This window comes from Populus euphratica, unplaced genomic scaffold, assembly GCF_000495115.2.
Source record: "Populus euphratica unplaced genomic scaffold, PopEup_1.0 scaffold158.1, whole genome shotgun sequence".
NCBI lineage: Eukaryota > Viridiplantae > Streptophyta > Magnoliopsida > Malpighiales > Salicaceae > Populus > Populus euphratica.
The window spans coordinates 480,656-490,638 of record NW_011499913.1 but is presented as its reverse complement, the minus strand read 5'-3'; the positions used below and the strand labels follow the sequence as shown (position 1 = coordinate 490,638).

Sequence of the window (9,983 nt, the reverse complement as noted above, 5' to 3'; positions counted from 1 at the left end):
TTTATTTTACTATATGTATAATGTGTTTGAATCATGCATGACAAAGAATTGCATGGATAACATCGATGATTGATAACGATGTGTATGAATTGATCAAATTCCCATGTAAAATAGAGGAAGCTACAAGTCTTCATTTTTCTCCATTGATGTTATAAATAATATTCAATTGAGGCCACTTGCTTTCTTACAAGAACAAAATGGTTGTCTTAACATTAACAATGTCCCTTTCCAAAACCTGTAAAACTGAGGATAACATTGATTTCGTAATTGCATTTAATTTTCTCATGTCGTGATCATGCGTGGTTTTGAAAGTATTTACCTATTCAACATGAAATTTACAGTTATTTTTAAAATATATATATATATATATATATATATATATATACCTATTCAACATGAAATTTACAGTTATTTTTAAAATATATATATATATATATATATATATATATAACTTAAAAACTATATATATATATATAGCAACGCAAAACACATACTTTAGTCACGAGTTAATTTGCATATCCAAGGACATGACAAAGAAGATCAACCTTGATTACTTGAGTAAAAGTTCCATCATTTTTAACCCCTAAGAGAAAAGGATGCATCCATCATTAGACATAAAGAAGCTTTGCGTAATGGATTAATCATGACTGTTAGTGGAATCATTTATTAAACCTGGAAAAAACCACACACACTAAATTATATAGATATATATATATATATATATATATATATATATATCCTGTTTTTTCTTCAACTTGAACATGAACACACAAAAAAATGTGAAAAACTAATCTTGATTAATGATCTTTCATGAAATCATTAAAGCATGCAATGCAATGTATCAGGATACATGGACTGATGAACATGAAACAGAAATGGCGACACCTATTTCAACAAGAAAGTACATTTTTTTCTCCTATAATCATAACCAAGTTGAACGTTTACTTTTTTCATCAGGAGAATCTCCCGTTTGGTTGAAAACATGTAAAAGCACATTTTCTTGAGATGAAAATAACATAGATATATAATAAATTTTTTGTTTATTACACACACACGAGAATGAGCTAGTGATCAAAATGGTTCATCTTTCATATTAGCAATTTCTAATTTACTTGGTTTTTTTTTTTTTTTTTAATATCACTGGAAGGAAAGCCACCCTTCATGATTGTAGAAACATGAATGATTGAAGTGACAAATTTCATTAAATTAATTATCCACGGACGTAGCTTGACATATATTACACATTTTCCCTTTCTATTTTAACCTAGCCATGGTTATGACTACTCAAAACCAAGATGGAATTGGCAATAAAAAGGATTAACTATCAACTTCCTAAGAAGAAGTTTAGTGAAGTTTCACTTTACCTTGAGCTTTTGGGTTAGACTATTGTTTTCAAGTTGACAGTGAAAAGGCTACTTTTAAGCAAAACCCTAGATTCTATTGTCTAGAGATGGGCAGAGAATGGGCACCACTTTCAAAAATACAAATGTTTTCAAAAAATAATGCTAACAAAAGCTAATATGCTTTTAAAGAATCCATCATAACAATAATCAACTCCCATAAGTTTGGGTCTATTTAAAAAAACTTGATACAGAGGGATACAAATTCTACGTGTTTGGTTTTAATTATAATTTTAAAAAAATTTAAATAATAAATATATTATAGTTTTATACGAAACTCAATAAAAACTTTATTGGAATCTTGGTTTTTTCTTAAAAAAAATAAATATTTTTTTCTTTAAACCACAACCATGAAAACTATTATAATACCAAATAAACACTTAAAAAATATACATGCAAGTAGGTCCATCCAACTCACTTGTACACTTCTGTTCTGTTGATTACCTTTTCTATGTTCACATGAAACTCCCTCAAACAAAGAGGATTAAGAAATGGAATGGAGCGTGAAGCAAGCATATAATGAACTATATTTGTCACATTGCTCACTCTGCTAGGCATCATCTACCCTTTTACTCGCAAGAATTACCCTTGATGGAAGGTGCTTCATGGAGGCCATGAAAGCAAGTGATCTAGCAGGCACTAGTTGGAGAAAAAGAGGAAGTTGAAGACCTTTTCAGTCCTTTATAACTCACTGAAATTTCGTCGAAATGTTGAAATCTTGACACCATGGGAAAAGCTAGATGTGCTCTAGATTTTGATATGAATTGACAGTGACAAAGGAAACTTCAAATATCAATAAAAATTCAAAGCCATGAGATAGGTGTTAATTATAATGATTTTCCCAACAAGAGAAAATTGTATTAGCTAATTATCCAAGACTCTGTGGGGGCCAAAATAATACCTTTCGGTTCAAATTAAAGAAGGCATGTACTGCCCATTGGAGCACTAAAAGTCAAGATAAAAACAGTTCCTTTCATCCTCATTTTTGCTTCAAGATATACACATTTAACAAGAAACCTAGAGAATTTTTTCTTCATTTTATGTCCTACCAAGATTTGATTGATATTTTTTGTATAAAAAATCATCAAATTAGTGTTTGTTTAGATAATTTTAAATGATTCTTATATGAGTATGTGAAATCATAAAAATAATCACTTAAAATAATAACTATTTGATGTTTTTCAATAATTCTTTATAAAAAATAATTAATGATTTTTTATTTTAAAAAACTAATTTCATCCGCATTATCAAACACATATAAATAAAAGGACAATTAGGAAATGAATCATAAGTACCATGCATGACAAACATTTCCAATTCTTTCTATAAAAAAAATGATATTCTCAATTAGCTTAATTTAATCATGAAACTAGTTATTGTACAGTAAACAAAGAAAAAACTAAAAAGCAACTCATTTGGCACTACTTGATAGGTTTGGTAGTGTGCTGATTTGTATTTAAAATTATATTTTGTTTTAATTATAATTTTAAAATTATTTTATTAATCAATACATAACATAATTTTATATAAATTCTACTAGAAGGATGTTTAGAACAATAATAAAAATTACATTTTATTTGAAAATACATAAAAATAATATTTTTAAAATTTATTTTTGATATAAATACATAAAAATAATTTTAAAACATATAAAAATTTAATTTTTTCTAAAAAAAGGATACAACTGCATCGCAAAACACCTTCTAAAAACTTTCTTTTAAAACCTTTACCGTTCTTAATTATTTTTTTAAAAATCTATTTTTTCAAATATCAATTTCAAACGTCAAACACAAAAGCAATCCTAGCACGCGCTAGTGCTCTAGAGTTGGAGGCTCTCTTATGACATAAAAAAATTACAAAAGGAGGACCATCTCCGTCCTCGGGCAATATTTGTCCACAAGTGATGAAGAGTTGATATGTGCAAGATACTTCACACTGACAAAAGGTGAGCAGACATGAACAGTATGCTTCCTTCTTGAAGCAGTAACTTTGTTTTCCCGCAGCAGATGATGAGATGAACTTCTCAATGCTGAGAAGTCAGTCATAAGTGACACTAGCCATATTTGTCCGCATATGCTCCTGTTTTTCAAAAAACAATTATCATGGAAAGGGAGAATAAACACATTTCATCTTCAGCTACAGCCCTGCAACCTTCATTCAGATTGTCACAAGAAATGTGACTTCCGTAGCTAGTGGGTCATCAGGTTAACAATATGGTTCTCCCTAGACCTTGTGTAGCGATGAAATCAGTGATTGCAGGAATCTAAAACACATGTGCTTTGTTTCCCACTTGCTCTCTCAGTAATTCCCTATTGTGAAACAGATCAGAAGTATAGCATAGCCATGTCAAAGTGCGGATTAAAACCCTCTTTAAACCCCAAGAAATGCTAGTAGAATCACAAAAGATATTGACTAATTATACTACCATCCTATTCTTGGTAAAATTGAGTTCTGGAATGGGTGGCGGTGCAGAATGATCTTTAATGAGATAGCGCTGCAAGATATTTGGCCTGTTGGTTAATACATGTGGGTGTATAACTTTTCTTTCAGGAACTTTCATTCAACAATGAAGGCTCCACTAGCATCCCTTTCTTCCTTCAAATCCACAATACCAGCACCGACACTGCATGCCTTTGTGTTACTTCTACTATGTTGTTGGACCGGAGGAAGGACTCTAAAACAGGATTTCTTGTCTGTGCTAACTCCAACGCTCTTTGGCCTCTTCTTCACTTCCAAGAATCCATATTCAAGAGCTGCCAATGCTTTAATGGTCATTGGCCTGTTTCTTGTGCTTTGCCTTCTGGGGTTCATATCAGGTTCCTCTGCTGCAGGAGTAACATCAACAGAGGTACTCAACATGTCGGCATTGGTATTATCTGACTGAGATGGATAACATTTATTATTGGCATTTATTCTTTGGATGTTTTCCACTTCCATGGGCGCCACTTCTCCATTATTAGAGTCCAATGCAACTTGAAGTAGATTCAGATCAAGCAAAAGCTGGGATTGATGTTCCACATTTTCTCTCTGAGCATTTCCTAAACCAAAAGAATTTGCACTCGACATTCTCCCGCCATTCTCCTCTTCGGGATCACATTTAGCTGCGGGATTAGTTGATGATGATTTCTTTCGATAACCACGGACTCTAAAGGCTTTGCTGCCAGCACTTGGTGCTTTCAAAGCTAAACAAACCCTCCCTTGTTTTGACCGCATGCCTCCAGAGAAATTCTCAATGACATCGCTCATCTCTGTATCAGAACAAACAGTTAGTCTCTGTCGTTTCACTGGAGGGACTAAGTAATTTGACTGGCTGGATTTTGCCCTTCGCCTTGATTGGTGCTTTAAAGTTCTCGTTGACTGGTGTTCTTTCAATTCGGAGCTTTCGTCCTGGTAGCTCTTGTCAAATATACCCCTTCTATAGTTGGGTCTATTAGCTGCATCTGGTGCATGCTGAACCAGTGAATTGTCAGAGGAATCGGTTTCATTCTCAGTTGCATTGGTCATTTCAGAAGCACAGTCATACTCAACTGGTAAACATCTTAGTTCTCTTGGGCTTACTGATATTCCTCCAAGTAACAAACTGGTGTCTACAATGGTGAACTTCGTAGAGTTCGAGCTGCATGCATGAAATGTACCACCTTCATTGCAGTCAACATCATTCATTTTCTCTTCACCATCCAATGGCATACCAAGAGCATCTAGATCATTTTTATCCAGTGTGCTCTCCAAAAAAATCCTTGGAGTTCTACCTGAAAGAGTGGTGAACAAGGGCATAACTTTCAAATCATCTGGAGAGTATCTCATTTCTTTCACCCTGGACTTTTTCCCTCCGTCCAAACTTGAATCCACAACAGTGATCTTCACATGGTTCAGATTGCGTTTAGAAACCTGAGGTTTAAGAAATTGGCGGGGTTGACAAATGGATTGATCATCCAGGTTTGATGGTACTCCTGGATCCCAGCCATCCTCTTCATTGCAGATGCTGCCTCTAGTTTCTTCAGCTTCAAGCTCAATAAGCATTGGTGCTGATGCAACTTTGCTCAAAACATCACTGACAGAGCCAAAGTAGCGACTACCTTTCTCACGTTTTCTTCTTGAAAATTTCTTAATGCCAGGAATGAGAAAAACAAGACAGTGATTGGTATCAACATAACCCTGATTCTGTGGTTGCTCAGAGTGCCACCCTCTTGCCAGCAAACGGGGCCAAACAGCTTCCCAAAAAATGTCATTGGAGCGAGCTTTGCTCAAACGGAAGCCCCCAGTCAAAAGCTTGACTATCTCACTGGCTGTAAGAGAGGAGTAATCTTTACCAGCTGGACAATCAGGAAACAAAGGATTGCTTTTTACAGGTTCCATGGCAAGACCAGTGAGATCATCTTTCCCCTTACCGATACCAACAGCTTCCACAAGAACTTGAATGCCAACAGTGGCCTTTAATTTGAATACATAATCTTCTAGTGAGATTTTACCCTTGGTAAATTCCATAGAGACCTGATAACAAAGTAAACAAGCAATGACAACATTTTCCTGTCAAAAACTAGAAAGTAAATCTAGATGAATACCCACATAGGTTGGAAAATAGTAGCCAGAAAACACTCCATCGACCACAAAGATTCTAATATTTTCTTACAAAGCAATAAAAAATAGAGACCAAGGAATGTAGATACAAGAATGTTCTTGGAAAATTTGGAAACAGAATGCTATGAGTTATGCAAGAAGGTGATTAAGCATGAATTTCGCAGTGCAAGTTTTAATAATTTCCAACCTAAGAAAAAGAGAATTTGAAATTCTAGCACTACGCCACAAGTTATCAAAAGAAGAAGTAATGTTTGATAGCTGTAATGACATATCAACTTAATGTGTTTGCTTATCCTCTCATGGAATCCTTTCCTAACAAGTATATGCCCATTAGAGAAGATAATGCCCCTTGTGTTCCCGAAAACGTCAGGAGTGAACCTTAGAGGAGTTGAACTCCAAATATGAGGCCTCACAGTATGGATTTTTTAAAACCATTTCTAGTAAGTCAAAAATTGAGTTACTGCAATCCTTAAATAATTTATAAACTTCAATGAGGTTTGCAGTATGACAGGAAACAATTAAAGAAACTATTTTGAACCCCTACGCTATTTAGCAGGAAGAAAACTAAATTTCTGGCCAATCTAGGTCTGTAGCTCCAACTCTTTGTTCCTGCTATTCATTTATATATATCTAAGCAGATGTACATATGTGGTTACAGATAAGAGAATTTTAATAGTGGAAACAAATCGTCACCATTTATAGCAGTGACCTGTGAAGTACCTCTTGGAAAGTATTTCGAAAATGCACTGGGACATGAGGATCCAGACGAGAGAACAGTTCCTGTTGCCTCCACCCTGTGAAAATTCTATGTCCATATACACATTTCTTCTTTTTTGTCTTCCGAGTATCTGACCAACGACGATATGCATCAGACATATAAAATTTCCCATAATAAAATGACAGTATTTCCCCCACCTCCTTGTCTATGAATCTCTGTATCTGAACAAAAATTTTTCCAAATATATATAAACTAAGAATAAAACCATCTACATCTGCATTTCTCCAAGGGTTATGCAGTAAACCAGGAAGAGGATAATAGTTTTTGCTTTTACACAGCTGATCTAAGTTTTCTTTGCCTGCCACCTTGGATTGAAAGGTCGCTGGTTTCAATTCCTTAACATCATCCAATAATTCAGCATTGAGTTCTGAACCTTCCTTCTTCACAGTACAATGCTTTTTGCATTTTTTGGATTTGCTGGACTTGTTTTTAAGAACTGCATCTCCGGGGTGGCTCAGAGATCTACACCCTTCATCCTCTCCACTAGCAACCTTATGATCATCCAGCCACATGATTGGAACTGGTAAACCTATTAGAAAGGAATGGGAAGCTCTGGATATTCCATCTGAATCAAAAGGGATTGTTACAAGTTGTAGATGCTCTGCTTGTGATATCATGGATGGAATTTCTGCTTGATACTCATCACCAACCCGAGGGTTCTCTATTGGATGCCCACATACACCACTTATCTCAGGACATGTTGGAGGAACTAACTGCATAGTAGATGATTCTTCAGTGGAATTGCAATCATGATCTAGCTGAATTGATTCCTCCTGCAAAAATGGTAGAGACTAAAAAACTAAAGAGCCATAAACTCAAAGAGAAAAAATGGAAAAACAGCACAAACCACAGAGCCAAGCACACATTCAGAAGAAGTTTTATGACTAAGACCACGCAAGTCTCTGATATTTAAAATTGAATAAAGAAAAGAAAATATAAGTGGGACTTCTATTCATTTTATATGCAGAGACTGTACGAATGCATTTGATAGAAGCTGACATGTATAGAAAATGGTTGTCATCAGCATTTTTCTTGACGAGTTTCACCAGCACCTTCATCTATAAGGATGCAACCAGGGTTGTGAAAGCATTATAGCTGGATATCTAACAATGTGAACCCACACACTATTTAAAAGATTGTCTCCATGCATGTGCAGGCTAATTTAGATAACAATGCCAACATTGGCTACAGATTTATTGTAGAACAACCCAGCAGGACGCCAGAAAGTTAAGTCTCAGGTTTTACATCCAAACCAGCAGAATGTTAACAAGCAAAAGGAGTTCATTAAGTATTCAGGAAAAAAGAAAAAAATCACATAGGAAAACTAAGGGTTTCTAATCAACCAGAAGTTCATTAAAGGAAGTACTCAATCTATAACCACCAATATTATAACAAAATAACAGCATATTCATCTTTCAATAAAACCCACAAACCAGATTGTTAACAGATGGAAAATGCTCTTTCTCGCACAAAAAATCAAAACCTTTCTTCTCATCCACCCAACATGTTCAATGCCGCAATCTATTAACATCGTTAAACAAAACAAGCATTTATTCATCTGATCACAAGCAAAACCCAGATACCAAATGTAATAAACATAGACAAAGAAAGATAACTTCAATATCAAGAACCCAAATGAAATTGAACAACCACAGATCCCTCTTCATAAACATTCAGCAAATCTTTTCGCATAAATAATGCTTTCGACAACATCAAGAACTATCAGACATGTCCACAACAGAAGATAATTCAACAAAAAAGGGTAGCAAACAACCCGAAGAAATCAAACCAGCTTCTCATCCCAAAGACTCCAAACAATCAAATAAACTGATAACAGTAAAACCAAACATCAACAACTTCAAACTCTACCCACAAAAATTAACACAAAGCAAACCACCAATATCACACAAAGATATCACAACATTAACATTACATAGAAACATATATCTATGCAAGAAAGAAACAAAGTAAATAACAAAGTTTTTAAATAGACAGTGTCAACTAACCTCCATGGAACTGCCTGGAATGTCAAATCCCAACGTGAAATGCACAACCTGGACAAAAGGGTAATCACGTTAACCACTATATAATTAACTTATAACATCAACACAAAACATAACAAAAGTACCATGAAAAGAAAAGAAAAGGACGACAAGACAAGAGAGAGGGCACCTCACCTTGTTGATGAAGAAGGCTTTTGCTTTAAAGGGTTGTTATCTTTCAGGGGAAAATCAAGAGAGGAGAAGCAAATAGTTTGTCATGGTATGGGAAAAGAGGAGTCGTCGAGAGGGAGGAGAGAAAATAGTGTCTTGTGCCTCTCTAACAAGCTGCTGCTGCTGCTGCTTCTTTTTAGAAGCATTAAATAAAAGAAAAGGTGATTGTATAGAAGGACTTTTAAAAGCCCATGAAAAAATATTTCAAGCAATCAAATTCAAAGCTGAATAACTATTTTTTTTTTAAAAAAAAAGATCTATTGAATTTCAACTATTCAAAAAAAAATCTCAAATAATATTTTATGATCATTTTACTATTATTAAGAGTGATGAATCACTTCCAAATGGAATTTAAGTTGGTTGATTTACAAAAAAAAACAAAAAAAAATTATTTTTTAATATAAATTCAAATTGAAATACATCAATAACAAGCTGCCTTATTAATTTTAAAATAATTTTTTTATAAAATCAAATTTAATATAATATAGTTATTAGATTTGATATGAATATCAACTTGGTTTAAAATTTGGTTTTCAAGCTGAATAAATTAATTCAAAATAATTTTAACTTTTTTAAAAAAATATTTAAATATAATTCGACGAGTTCAAGCCTTAAATCAATGGAAAGCTGACTCGCCAAACTAAATTTATCATGCAAATTCTTATAAATATAACTTATAATTCTAGTTACCTTCAAATTTAGTTAAAAAAAAACAAATCATTTATGTTATAAGTAATTATAGCGAAATTAACCTTTTTGCAATTTAAAGACACGATAAAATATGAGCTTTGAATTACAAGGTTTAGCTAATTTTAATGAAGTTAGAATATTAGATGAGTTAAATTTTCTAAGATTATATTTGATATGAGAAACTTGTTCCCCCTAGGTTTGACATTTTAAATGTGCATGATGTGTCATTGTTTGTGAACCAATTTCAGTTAAACCTAAAAATTAATTAATACCCTGAAACCAAGAAGCATCATTATTTAATTAAGATATGATTTAAATTTTAAA

General features: G+C 33.6%; 1 protein-coding gene across 1 annotated transcript; it reads right to left on the bottom strand.

Moving 5' to 3' along the window:
• Window positions 1–3,220: 3,220 nt before the first annotated feature.
• On the bottom strand, window positions 3,221–9,100 carry LOC105134205 (uncharacterized). The gene is made up of 4 exons (XM_011038537.1): window positions 8,934–9,100; window positions 8,763–8,810; window positions 6,699–7,529; window positions 3,221–5,891 (listed from the first exon to the last, which is right to left on the bottom strand). The coding sequence occupies exons 2-4, from the start codon at window positions 8,766–8,768 to the stop codon at window positions 3,957–3,959; spliced, it is 2,772 nt and encodes a 923-aa protein (XP_011036839.1). The 5' UTR covers window positions 8,769–8,810; window positions 8,934–9,100; the 3' UTR covers window positions 3,221–3,956.
• Between the last annotated feature and the right edge of the window lie 883 nt (window positions 9,101–9,983).